General features: G+C 40.3%; 1 protein-coding gene across 1 annotated transcript; it reads right to left on the bottom strand.

Moving 5' to 3' along the window:
- Window positions 1-12,880: 12,880 nt before the first annotated feature.
- Window positions 12,881-13,678, bottom strand: LOC104880868 (uncharacterized). Its single transcript, XM_010658909.2, has one exon. The coding sequence runs from the start codon at window positions 13,676-13,678 to the stop codon at window positions 12,881-12,883; it is 798 nt and encodes a 265-aa protein (XP_010657211.2).
- Between the last annotated feature and the right edge of the window lie 626 nt (window positions 13,679-14,304).

A 14,304-nucleotide genomic window follows, 5' to 3' on the forward strand; every position in this document is an offset into this window, starting at 1 on the left:
ATGCTCTGATACCATGATAGAATTTTAAGAAAGAAGATTATGGAGAGAAGATAGAGGAAAAAGTTATTTTGGAAGACTGTCAAGAAAGTGTCTCCTCTTGCTCAAGAAGTAGACTCTCTCTGTTTCCTCTATATATTTATACATTTTAAGTATTGTTATAATCTGTTAGGCATGAGCTATCAAGACTAATTCAAAAACTAATTCTTAACTAATCCTAACTAATCTTCTCTAACAAGTTGTTTCAAGTTATTCATTCAGTTGCAATATATATATATATATTCCTTAGAAATCTTGGGAAAAAAATGATAACAAATACTTAAATATAAGTTTTTTTTTCATTATCCCATGAAATTTCTTTAATGTTTTTAATGCTTACTTGAACTCTATTCCTATCGTAAAAAGGAGTGAATTATAGGTCGCTATGATGGAGCTGCGATGTTCAAATTCAACATTTAGGAGAGGATAAAATACTCTTATAATGAAAAATAAATATAATTTTTATATGATAAAAAGGGCAAAATGGGAATTCCATGGTCAACCCATTCTTCTCACTATCCTTCCAATTATGTGCCACAAAGTAGGAAAGGTATATTTTTTGTATGAACGCACACAAAAAAAAAAAAAAAAGGGTTAAACAGTATTGAAAGTTAAAAAGATAAACAATGAAATCAAGAATAAAAAATTTAAAAAAAAATTGATAGTGGCATTTTATTCTAAAATAAAAGTTAAACATTATTTTCCATTTTTAGGAAGTACAAATTCACAAATTTAGTGTCGGTTTGAATGCGTTTTTTTTTAAAAAAAAAATGAAAATAAAATATAAAATAGAATTTTTATATAAATTTGAAATAGTAATAAAACTTGAACATTTCAATTTGTTTAAATGATTTATAAAAGCCACTACCTTTTTAAAGTAACTATAAAAGAGTTTTATACTTTATACAAGGTCTATTATCATTTTTTTTTTAAATAAACAAAAAGTATATCCAAAAAAATCTTAATCAGAAGTGTTTTTTAAAATTTGTCTTTTAAAACTATTCTATAATATTTTATAGAATAAAATTTTATTTAAAAATTTGAAATGTTTTTAATTTATTTTATATATATATATATATTGAAAATAACTTTTATTTATAATATTTTATTTTTAATCATTTTTCATATTAAAATGGTTCTTAGAAAAACTTGAAAACATCTTAAATATGTCATAAAAAATAGTTTTTGAAAACAATGGTTTATTTTATAGAAGGAAAATACATTCTGAAGCATTTTTTATATTTCTAGATATGTTTTAAAAATAAATTTTATTTTTATTTTTAATCATCCATCATATTTGTATGATTATTTTTAATATAAAAACAAGGAAAACAATCTTATTTTTAAGTTACGAGTAATTTAATAGTTAACAAAAAAAAAAACATAATGGTTAGATTATAAAGAATTTACAAAAATCAATGGTCATTACAAAAATCAAGCATCAACATCCATCATTTTGTAAAATAGACATTAACCTAACATTCAAATCCAACTAATTTGGAATTTTTTATAATTGGAGTTAAAATCAACTTGATATTGAATTAGTCTACGTTTAGGAATAAATATAACGCTAATCTAAATTCATTTTTTATATTTTCTTGTACCAAAATATCTTCCATCCAAATCTTAATCCTGAATTTTAGTTTACTCCAACATCTTAATATTTAAGAATAAGTATAACCGATATGCTAAGAATGAGTATATTAGATGAACAAATGATAGTCATATGTTGTTATTTATGGGCAAACTTCATTGGAATTCTTTTCTTTTCATGCAAAAGAGATGATTAAAAAAAAAAAAGACATAACTGCAAAGCCCATATATCAAAACTCATGATCCGTCAAATGGGCATTAAAGTATGGGCTAAAACCCAAATGGTTAAATGTTGAAATGAACTTGGGCTGGAGATGAAGTTCGCCGAAAATTCCAATATTTTAGAATTTTCCAACCATGCTATTAGGAGTCAGGACGAGGGATCTGGTAACTCCCTTGTACCATGTCAACATCCTACTACATCAAGAATTAGTTAATAGTAAAAATAAATAAAATGATAAATTTTTTCTCTAATAATTATACTCCATATCTTGATTTTAAACTTTACCTATCAAAAGTTATATTTTTATTGAATAAATATTAAACCTATGATATATTTGAGAGATAGAAGGTATGCGTGGAGGCATGAATGAGGAGGCTATAATAATGGTGTTTGGGAATGGTTTCTCTTATCATCACGGTTCTTATATGATAAGAACATAATTTATATGAAGATTACTTAAATGATGTAATAAAATAGGGTTGTTTACCTTATTCCAATATTAAGGATAAAAGTTGCTATATAATATAATATAATAAAATAAAATAAAATCATTTATTAACATAATAATTATTATTATAGTTATTTTTCAAAATAAATATGCGTAGGTATGAATAATAATATTACAATAAAATCATAAATCATATTTTTTAATAAAAAAAATACTATGTTAGTATATGTTAGAAACATAATAAATATATTATATTAAAATAAGTTAGAAACATAAGGATATTAACATTTTCATAATTTTTTTAAAATGAAAAATAATTATTTAAATAAATTATTAATAAGATTTTATTTAAGATTAATTACGAATAAATTTTTTAATACTTAAATGAACCAGGTTTTTCATTATATGTAAATATTTAGTACTCAATTACAAACATAATATTTTAGAATATTTTAATTTAATCTTCAATTAATTGGATCGATTTTTTGAATTTCAAATTATTATTAAATATTAAAAAATTCATTCAAGAATTTAAATTATTAATTAGTCTTGCTTAATTTATAATCTATTTACCTAGTGAAAAATTTAAAAAAAAAAAAATTGTGTATATGGTAGAAATAGTGAAATTATGGATCATAATATATAAATTTTGTTTTATTAATTTTTTTAGTGATTAGATCTATTTTTGAGTTCTAAATTATGTTATAAACTTGTTAAATCTATTAAATTCAATACAAAGTATCATTTGATTTGAAGTTTATTTTTCATGTAATTTTTTTTATAAATATAACTATATGCAAAAAATAAAATAATATAATCATTGTAAACTAATTTTTATTCATAAATTTTAGTATTAATAAGTTTATTAGTCAAATTATTTTTAAAAATGACTAGACTTGTTGATGAATCCAATGTATTATGTGTTGCTTATTTCAAGTTCATTTGCCTAGTGAAAAAAACCAAAAAATAATAATCCTATGTAGAAGGAAAATAATAGTTTTTTTAGACTAATTTTTGTCTATAAATTTATAGTATTAATTGTATTATCATTTAAATTTTAAATTATTTTTAAAAATTGCTAGACTCATTAATGAATCCAACATATTAAGTATTGTTTAATTTAGAATCATTGCCTAGTGAAAAAGAAAGAAACAAAGAAGAACGTAGTGATTTTATGTAAAAAAGAAACAATAAAATCTAATTAAGCCAAGTTTCTTTCCATAAATTTTTGGTATTAATTGAACACTATTTTTAAAATAAATTTTGATTTATGACTTTTGAATGTTATTGAGTTTCATAATTTTTTAGTGCTAATTAATAAGTTTTTTAGTTTTAATTAGTTTATGACTTTTGAATATTATTGAGTTTCATAATTTTTTTTAGTGCTAATTAATAAATTTTTTGGTTTTAATTGGTTTATGACTTTGGAATGTTATTGAGTTTTATAATTTTTAGTGCTAATTACTAAGTTTTTTAGTTTTAAATTATTTTTAAAAATTAATCAATTTTATGGATCATGCATGGTTTGATTTGAATTTTATTTACTTAATAAAATTTTTTAGAAAAGTTAAAAAAGATTTTAAGAAACATGTATAATTTAAAGGAATATCATATTTGAATATTTTTGACATCAGTATTAAATTGTGTAGAAAAAAAAAATAATGATTTCATGTTCAAAATTTTATTTGTGTTTTATAGTTTTTAAAATTTTTCTTTATTTCCCTTTTATTTTTTAAAATTATTTGAAAATTTCTATTAATTTTTTTTAATCGAAAATAGAAAATAATGGTCCAACATTATTATAGATTTTTTAAAAACTTTTTATATTTCTAAAAACAGAAAACTAAAACTTTTTATATTTCTAAAAACAGAAAACTGTTTTTTAATTAGGATGAAACAAGCTCTTGGATTTTTTTTAGTTCAAGATTCTTTAGGAAATTTGTACTGTAAAAGTAGAAAAATGTTTTGCATAATTTATAAGGTGAAATGATACCTATATCATATTGTTTTAGCATTATTAATACCATGAAAAATAGAATTAAATATTAATTAAGAAAACCTCATTAGAAAGGTGGTTAATTGTATTAAACTTGAAAGTTGGTCCACTGCACTCACCGTGCGAATTCAAGAATATTGTAACAACAGTATCTCTACCTCTTTTATTATTACATATGCTTCATTCTCAATTAATTGTTTTTTTATTTCCTCCAACATCTTAATAGTTATCAAAACTGCAATTTTGCTTATTAATCAGAATCAGTTGATTTGAAATTGAATTACTATTTGTCTTCTTATTAGGAATGTTGAGAATGTGTGGGTGTTATTTGTCGATGCCTCGCGTCCCTGATGATCCACGTAGTTGCCAAATGGATGGACGCACGATCTCAATCAATATAGATTCCTGGTTCAGTCGTTCCTGCAAAAGGCGTCCGGACAAGGTGTCCGGACACACCCTCCGATGATTTTGTCAGCCATGGTTAGAGAGATAAATTAGTTGGCCTTTTACTAGGTATAGCAAGCTTACCTTCCTCCTTGTGTGAAGGTTCATATATATAGTACCAGAAGCTCTGTTTCCCTCTTTAATGGTAGAGAGATATTTTGGCTTGTCATGATGCCTCTAGGTGGTGGTAGGGCCATCATCACCCTATGGGCGGCTGACAGAGATCGTGGGAAGTGACTTGCCATCACTTCATTCCTGTCCTTTCACTCTGCAGTTGGCGGAACGTGGGCCGTGACAGGCTGTTGAAATGACGTGCAAGATCTGCTTACTTCAATCAACGATTTGGACAAAGCATATCCGGATAGGATATGTCGGTTGTCCGGATGTGATATGGCGGTCGTCCGGATGTAATGTTTACGAGTGTCGTGTGCCTCTCCCTGAGGGAGTCCGGATAGGAGAAGCGCGCCACGTGTACTCTTGGGGAAATCCGGATGGGGTTAATCCGGATAAGAATGCGTGCCACGTGTCATCAGGAAATGTGTGCCACGTGTCATCAGGGAGAGGGGTCCCTACAATGCCCCCTTTTTAACTTGTCGATTTTGCCTGAGTAGAATGGGCGGGTTAAAAATAATTGTTTTTGAAACTGAGGTTACTTTTTTACGTTCATTGGGCCACGTGGCGAGCGGGGGCGAAGAGAGAGACGAGCATTGATGATGAGCTGCAGTCTCTGGGTATTCCTAGGCAGCGTGTCGTTTCAATGATGGTGCGGCTGAGCGTTTGGGATACCGAGGTGCTGTCTCACTATAAATAGCAGACTGTGCCTTCCTCTTGCATTTTTCCTTCTGCGTTTTTTCCTGTTAGTGCCTTTTCTTCTACTTTTTGCGTATCTTCGTTTTCGAGTGAAGCTCTAGGGTTTTCTGCCGGCAATATTCGCGTCGTGACGGTGACTGCATTGCGATTTTCAACCCTATTTTTCCAGTTTACACTCGGTACATTTTCTATTTCTGTCTTCTCTTTGTTATGTTTGCTTTGTTTGGTTGTTTTTGGCTTTGTTGGGCAAGTTTGTTTGCGATTGGGTGTCGTTATTGGTTTCGAGGGCTTTTTCGGGGGTTTTTTACTATGCTTTGGGTGTGTTTAGGGTTTCTGTTGCCCCCTTGCACTTTTTATGGGTTGTCGATCCTTTTTTGGGGTAGAGTTAAGGTTGTGGGGTCGGATTGCTGTGTTTGACTGTTGGCATTCCTTCATGCAGATTCCATTTCAGCCCCAGCTTAAAAAAAATGTCTGCGAACAAGGAATCTACTTCATCTAGCTCGTCCGGAGATGCTCATGCTGAGAAATCCGTGGATAAGCTGAATGTGAGGGAGTTCCGTGAACGCTTCTACATCCCCAACGGTGTGTCTGTTGAACTTACGGATGGAGAGGCGGTGTCGACTGAAAAAAATGAGGACAACGCTATCTTTTTTACCAAGGAGCAGTTCAACGCTGGGCTCCGGTTTCCTCTGCCGTCGTTATTCAAGGAGTTTCTTCACTTCACCCAGATTCCTCCGGCTTACATCCATCCCAATATGGTCTGGGTGCTGATAGGGTGCAGCATTCTAGGCATGTTGTTCGATTTGGACCTCTCACTACTGGAGGTTCTCTTCATCTATTCGATCAAGAAGGTGAAGAATGACATTTTTAGCTTTGTCGCTAGCCTTCCGTCCCTGCAATTGGTGACCAGCCTTCCGGATTCGACCAAGGGGGCCGCCAAGGAACATGTGCTAGTCAAGGGCCTATGGGGCGGGTTTGGCGGTGCATCCGGATAGGTCGTTCGCCCCCAACCAATCGTTGAAGGTCCCAGGTATGACTAAATTACTTCCTGTCTTTCCGTGGTTTGTGAGTTTAGGTCAGCATTGTTAGGTGGCTGACATACTTTGCTTTCTCAAGTGCAAGCTAGGATAAAAGGGGAAAGCTGGTGGAATGGGTGGAGAAAGCCTCGTTCGACCGTTTGAACAGACTTTTTGAGATTGCGGTGGTCGAGCGGAGTTGTGAAACGCTTCTTTCCTCGCAGAACCTCCGCTCGGGCACCCAGGAGCCCCAACCGTACGTGCTGAACATACTCCCGAGGCGGCTACCCAAAGAGGTGGTGGCTGGGGAGCATTTCGTTCTAAAAAACCTTCCATTCTACGCGGCGGTGCGGAATGCAGACGCCCGGTCACGCAAAGCCCGTCTCAACAAGTGGGAGAAAAAAAGCCAAGAAGGGCTTTTGCGGAAGGCTCCTGGTGATAAACAGCCCGCGTCCTCTCCACCTGCTGGCACTCCAGCAAAAAAGAAGAAGAAGCTGGTTCTGAATAAGGGAAAAGAAATAAAACTCCCAACTCTCCCGAAGGAGGTTGTAATGCCCCATCCAATTTTTGTAAAGGAAATAACAATAAGAGAGCCAGACATCGCCGTTTTGCCCTCCGTTTCAAGCGCCTCCGGACGTCTCGCGAGTCTGAACCATTCGGGGCCTTCAATGTCAGTGGCTGGACGTCTGGCTCTTCTGGCTGAGGAGGCGACTTCAATAAATCAGCCCGGCTCTCCCCATCCGGATGCGGATGCAGTTGGGGCCTCTTGTGCTGCAGCATTGCCTCCTACGGCACCCCCAACGGAAGAAATGGAGGCAGAAAGTTAGGGTTTGCCTCCTTGCGAGCCAAGCCCCTTTGCCTTTGTGTCGATGAAGGGGCCAACTACAAGGAGGTCTCATCCGGCACGTGACTTAAAGTCTGGCCTCATCGGGCGGCTTCAAGATCGTTTTTTGGAAACTATCGAAGTCAGCTGCTCGTCCGTCCAGGAGGATAATCCGGAGGGGAGTGAGATGGAGATGGCAGAAGAGAATCCAACCGCCCCGGTGTTGGTCCCGGATGGGGGTTCATCCGGAGAGACCCAGCCAGCCGAGAATGATGGGACCCCGGACTCGGGGGAGGAGTCACTCCCTAATGCCTTGTCAGGGGGGAGTCCTGTTGATGATGCAGCTTGCATCTCTGCTAGCTCTTTCAGCTATGCAGAGTTGGGAGAGATGTTGAAACGGATTTCATCCGGCTCAGATGTTGATGTGCCTTTAGCAAAAATGTTCGAAGCGGCGGAAATGGTATAGTTTACTTCTTGATTTTTTGCCATACTGATGTGTTTGTCATATGGGTTGTAATTTTTGCACTTTTTGTTTGTGGGTTTTTCTGCAGTTGGTGAGCGGTGTTCGCGGCATGGCTCGACAACGTGATCTTTTTTCTGACTTGCTGCAGACTGCTAATTATATGAAGGCCTTCGTCTCTCAGTGCGAAAACAGTGAAAAAGAGTTGCGCTTGAGATTGGAGCAGGCCGAAGCCAGTTTATCCGCTGCTCGAGGGGACAACGAGGCTCTCCAAATAGAGCTTGATGAGGCAAAGAGTCGGGAGGAATCTACGGACGCCCGCCTGCATGAGGCGGAAGACGAGATGACCCAGCTGAGGGGGGAAGTGAGGCAACTCTGGACAAAGGTGTCTATTAAGAAAAAACAGAGAGAGGATTTTCAGTTGTGTTTATCAGTGCAAAAAGAAGAGTTGGAGGCTGAGTTTGCTGCGGAAATGGAGGAACTTGAAGCGGACTACCAAAAGCAGGTAGATGAAATGTACTTCTTCGGCTACCGTTGCTGTATGAAGAAACATGGTATCAAGCGAGCGTCCCTTCGATTCCCCCAGGTGAGAAGGAGAAGCTGCGCGGCAAGCCTGCCCAATGAGAACTTTTCTTTTTGTAATTTTTATTGCTATCCTTTCCCTATATTTTGTAGTCCGGAGAACTCTTTGTATACAATTTTGACAAGTATTCAATAAAACATACTTTTTTCCAGATTGCACTTCTATTTCTTTCATTGGTAATACTGCTTTAGATTAGATACATTCCATGGTCGGAGCAATGGGGTTCCGTCTAGCTTTTGTAGATGATAGGCTCCACTTTCACTTGTCTTAGATACTATATAGGGGTCTTCCTAGTTGGCTTGAAATTTTTCCGCTCCTGTCTCAGCAGTATTTTCGAAAACTTTTCTAAGGACCAACGTACCATTTTTTAAGCTTCTGGGCCTTACTTTGCGATTGTAATGAGCGGATGCCCTTTGTTGATAGTCTGTCATCCGAATGGATGCAGTTTCTCTTACTTCGTCTGCCCAGTCCAAGTTTCTTCCTAACTCCGCGTTTACATCATCCTATCTTCCTGCCTCAGTCCGGATAGTGGGTAGCCCTATTTCAGTATGAATGATTGCATCCATACCGTATGCGAGGGCGAAGGGAGTGTTTCTTGTCGGACGTCCGGGTGTGGTTTGATAAGCCCACAGGACGCCGGGTAGCTCTTCCACCCACTTTCCTTTGGCTTACTCGAGCCTTTTCTTTAAGGCGGTGATTAGAGTTTTGTTTGTGGCCTCTGCTTGCCCATTACTTTGAGGATAACACGATGTGGAGTATGAATTCCGGATGTTTAGTTCCGAACAGAAATTTCGGAATGCGATGCTATCAAACTGTGGACCGTTGTCGGCTATAATGGTTTGGGGGATTCCGAAGCGGCAGATGATGTTTTTCCATACGAACTTGGTGACATCTTTGTCTTTGATGCTAGCGTATGCTTCAATTTCCACCCATTTACTGAAGTAATCCGTGGCGACGAGCAGAAATTTCTTCTGGGCGGGTGTGGCTGGGAAGGGTCCCACTATGTCCATGCCCCACTGCGCGAAGGGCCAGGGGCCTGAAATTGGTTTCAATGTTTCCGACGACACATGTGGTATGGGGGCATGCCTTTGACATTTGTCACATTTTTTGACATAGGTTGTCGCATCTTTTTTCATCGTGGGCCAGTAATATCCTTGCGAATGGGCCTTATGCGCCAGAGATCGTCCTCCAGAATGATTTCCACATACTCCCTCGTGCAATTCAACTAATACATATAGGGCCTCTGAATGGTTTAGGCACCGAAGGTAGGGACTTGTGAAGGACCGTTTGTACAAGTGCCCCCCAATCAGGGTGAAACAGGCGGCTTGCACCCGAATCTTGTGTGCCTGCTTGGGATCCTTGGGCAGAGTGCCTGTCCAGAGGTACCCTACAATGTCGTTCGTCCACTCTTGGCCGTCTGCTTGTTTTGTCTCAATGGTATTGCAAGTGGAAGCTTCCGCGACGGAAGGGTTGACTTGCACATGTATAGGCAACAATATGGCTTCTTTGATGGGGAGGGTGGCAGCTATGCCTGCCAAGGCGTCGGCGTGCCCATTTTCAGTTCGTCTAATTTTTTTTATCGTCCACTCGGTGAATCGTTGCAAGGTGTCCCTTACTTTAGTTAGATATCGCGTCATTCGCGCATCCTTAGCTTCGTATTCCTTCTGGACGTGTCTTACCACGAGTTGGGAATCACTATAAACCCGGAGCCTGGAGACGGATAGAGCCAGGGCGAGGTCCAATCCGGATAGGATGGCCTCATATTCCGCTTCATTGTTAGAGGCGGGGAACCCCATCCGGATGGCTTGTTCCAGATGCTCTCCTATTGGGGATTGCAGCAGGAGCCCTACCCCGGATCCTGATGATCGAGCGGCTCCATCGACTCGCAAAGTCCACCATTCTTTTTCTCTTGGTTCCTTGTGCTGGATAGGCTTTCGGGAGTATTCCAGCACGAAGTCAGCCATCACTTGGCCTTTCATGGACAACTTGGGTTGGAACTCGATTCCATATTCGCTCAACTCTATGGCCTATTGAAGCATTCTTCCGGTTAGGTCCGGCTTGTGCAGAATGTTGCGAAGGGGCTGGTCAGTTAGCACGACCACCGGGTGGGCTTGGAAGTAAGGACGGAGCTTCTTGGCGGCGCTTCGAAGAGCTAAGGCCGTTAACTCCATCTTTGAATATCTGGTTTCTACGTCTGCTAATGTTCTACTGACGTAATAGACAGGTTTCTTCTCCTTGGGCGATGGGCAACGGAATAGAACCGCGCTAATTGCACACTCCGATACAGCTAGATACATGTACAATTTTTCTTCAGGGAGGGGACTGCTCAAGCTGGGCGGTTGCATGAGGCAGTGTTTAATTTTTTCAAAAGCGCTTTGACAGCTGTCTGTCCATCCGTTTGCTCCTGCTTTTCGTATCGCCAAGAAGAAGAGTCGCAGTTCATCAGTAAAATAGGCTATAAAACGCCCTAGCGCGACGAGCTTACCTGTGAGGCGTTGTAACTCTTTCTTGCTCCTAGGGGGTGGTGTTTCCATGACTGCCTTGACTTGATCCGGGCTAACCTCTATCCCCCTTTGGCTGACCATAAATCCTAGGAATTTGCCAGCACTTACGCCAAAGGCGCATTTAGAATGATTCAACTTCATGTCATACTTCCTCAAGAGGTGAAAAACTTCTTGCAAATGGAGGACATGCTCCTCTCGAGTTTTGCTTTTAACCACGATATCGTCAATATATACCTCTACTGTGTGGCCGATTAAAGGTTTGAAGATCTTTGTCATCAGTCTCTGATAAGTGGTGCCAACATTTTTGAGTCCGAATGACATGACTTCGTAGCAATAGAGGTCGTGTGGCGTTATGAAGGCTGTTTTTTCCTCATTAGTTGGGGACATGGGGATTTGTTGGTATCCGGAGAAGGCGTCCAAGAAAGAGAGCATCCCTTGCCTAGTAGTGGAGTCCACAATTTGATCTATTCGTGGTAAAGGGAAACTGTCTTTTGGGCATGCATTATTGAGGTTGGTGTAGTCGACGCACACCTGCCATTTGCCTTCTTTTTTGGGCACCACCACAACATTTGTCAACCAATCCGGGTAATCTACTTCTCTGATGAATCCGGCTTCCAGCAACTTGTCTATCTCATCCCGGATAATTTTTTGTCTGTCCAGGTGAAAACGTCAAACCCTCTACCGGACGGGTCTGGTTGTTGGCAAGACGTTAAGCTTATGAGAGGTAATGGAGGGATGAATTCCCTTCATATCAGAATGTGCCCATGCGAAGACATCATGGTTTTGTATGAGGGCGTTCTGCATGTTATGTGTCTCTTTTGTTGTCAGGAGGGAACTGACATTCGTAAGGTGAGTACCTTCTTCCGAAATTTGGATCGTCTTCAAGGGATCTACTGTCGGGGGATCTTTGTCCGCCGGACTCAATAATTGCTATTGGTCACGTGCATGGCTGGACTCAGGGAGAGAGGCATCCTCCTGGCTGGCCCCTGCTTCTCGTGCTATCTGGTAGCATTAGCGAGCGGCTAATTGGCTGCCATATAGGTCAATTTGCCCATCCTTGGTAAGGAAGCTTACCATTTGATGATATGTAGAGGGGATGACTTTCATGTAGTGCAGCCATGTGCACCCCAAGATAACATTGAAAGGTGATAAATCTTGTACCACCGAAAATTGTACGTTGAGAGTGACTGGGCCAGCTTGGACCAGCAGTACAATATCTCCCAAAGAATTGGTTGATGCCCCGTTGAATCCGGACAAGATTCGCCCAGGGTTTTCAAGGCCTGTGAGACCGTGTCCCATGTGGCAAATGACCGATGCTTGTACAAGATCAGCCGAGCTGCCCGAGTCAACCAGGATGCGTCTCACGTCGAAGTCTCCTATCTCTAGAGACAGGATGAGGGCGTCGTGGTGCGGCTGCAATATCCAGGTGGGGTCTACTGGTGGGAAAATGATTGTTCCATCTATGGGGCGAGGGCCCCCCCCCCCCCCAATTATCCCAGGCCAGATGGAATTGACACGCTCGCGCACCGATGCTGCCCGCAATAACTTTTGTCTCTTTCGTTTGGAGTCGTACTCCTCGTCGGATGGGCCTCCGTTAATATAGTTTATAACGACTTTGGGGGCGGCTGGGGCCCTGGGGGCTCTAGAGTTGTGATTTCAGGAAGCGTCTCTGCCCCCGGCATCCGAGCGGAGGTATTGCTTTAAATGTCCCGCCCTTATGAGCCTTTCGACCAAATAATGGAGGCACCTGCATTCCTCCGTTATGTGACCATGCTCCTTGTGGAAGACACATTTTTTACTATGATCCCTTTTGGATGGGTTCGTTCCGAGCGGTCTAGGCCACCTGAAGTCGGACATGTCTTGGATCATAGGGAGAAACTTCTCATATGATATGGAAAGGGGTGTGAGGGGTGGCATTTCCGGGCGAATTGGCCCTTCCTGCCTTCAATCGGACGGCCTTGGCCAGTCCGAAAGTTTGGCACTTCTTTCGGCACCCCTTCTGGATGCCTGTCCGGCAACCAAGACTTGCTGGGTGGCTGCTCGCACATCATCTTCGAGCATTGAGTATTTGCTCGCACGTCGGAACAAGTCGTCCATCGTCGTAGGAGGCTTTTTAGCGAGTGATTCGAAAAATGGGGTTCCTGAACAGATGCTTTGCTTGAAGATCTGCAGGACAGCGTTCATGCTGTAAGCCTCTACCTGTAGTACGGCCTGACCAAACTGTTTCACGAACTCCCTTAAGGATTCGTTATCCTGCATTTTTATGTTTTGCAGAGTGCTGATGTTCTGTTTATGTCGAGCGGAGTATAAGTATTGTCCCACGAAGGCTTCCGATAGGTCCCTGAAATTATCAACAGAGTTGGGAGGTAGGCGATGAAACCATGAGAGGGTCTGCCCTTGTAGGTTGGCGGGGAATACCTTGCATAGCAGCGGGTCGTTGCCTATATCGAGAGTCATGAGTTGTCGATAATGCATGATATGGTCGAAGGGGTCGCTGGACCCATCGTATGTGGAGAATTTTGGTACGAGAAATCCCCTTGGGGACTCGTAATGAATGATATGAGAGCAGAAAGGCATGAAGAGCATGTCGTCCAACCTTTTGCTGATGGAGTCAATGGGTTGCTCGTTTAGGAGGTTTCTCCCAGCTTGTCGTGCCGTTAGGTGCGGGTGAACGTTCTGCACCATAGGGGTGACCATAGGGTCACGGTGCGGGAGAACGTTCTGCACCATAGGGGTGACCATAGGGTCAGGGTGCGCTGCCTAAGTTGTGGCTACTGGTGGCCTTGGCCTCCCAGGCTCCTATGGGCCTAGTCTCGCGCGCATTGAGTTTGATAACTGAGATTTTCTCTCGCGTTGTCTTTTTGCTGAAAAATGAGTAGAGTTTGAGCTTTTCTCATGGGGAATTCTGTGCATGGGCGTGTGTGGCTCATGTGGTCTAACGTTTCCTGTTTCTGGGATGGCTCCTGCTGTTCCAGGGTATATTGACTCTGGTTCTGGCCTTGAGTTTGCTACCCGGCCTCTTGAATGCTGATGACGGGGAGGCCCCGTCGATGACGCCTGGATGCGTAGCACCGCGTTTTCTTTTCTTAATTTTACTGTCTCCTAGAGGAGAGCTTGTAGTTGTCGTTCGTTTGCCAACTGTCTTCTTTCGATGGCTCGGCGCCATTCAGAATTATCTTCCTCTCCCCTACCAGATGAACGACTTCGGGAAGGTGTGGCCATCTTTGCTAGTGACTGAATCAATGATTTTCCCACAGACGGTGCCAATGTCGAGGCCTCGCATCCCTGATGATCCACGTAGTTGCCAAATGGATGGACGCACGATCTCAACCAATATAGATTCCTGGTTCAGTCGTTCCTGCAAAAGG

This window comes from Vitis vinifera, chromosome 1 (genome assembly GCF_030704535.1).
Source record: "Vitis vinifera cultivar Pinot Noir 40024 chromosome 1, ASM3070453v1".
NCBI classification, from domain to species: Eukaryota; Viridiplantae; Streptophyta; class Magnoliopsida; order Vitales; family Vitaceae; genus Vitis; species Vitis vinifera.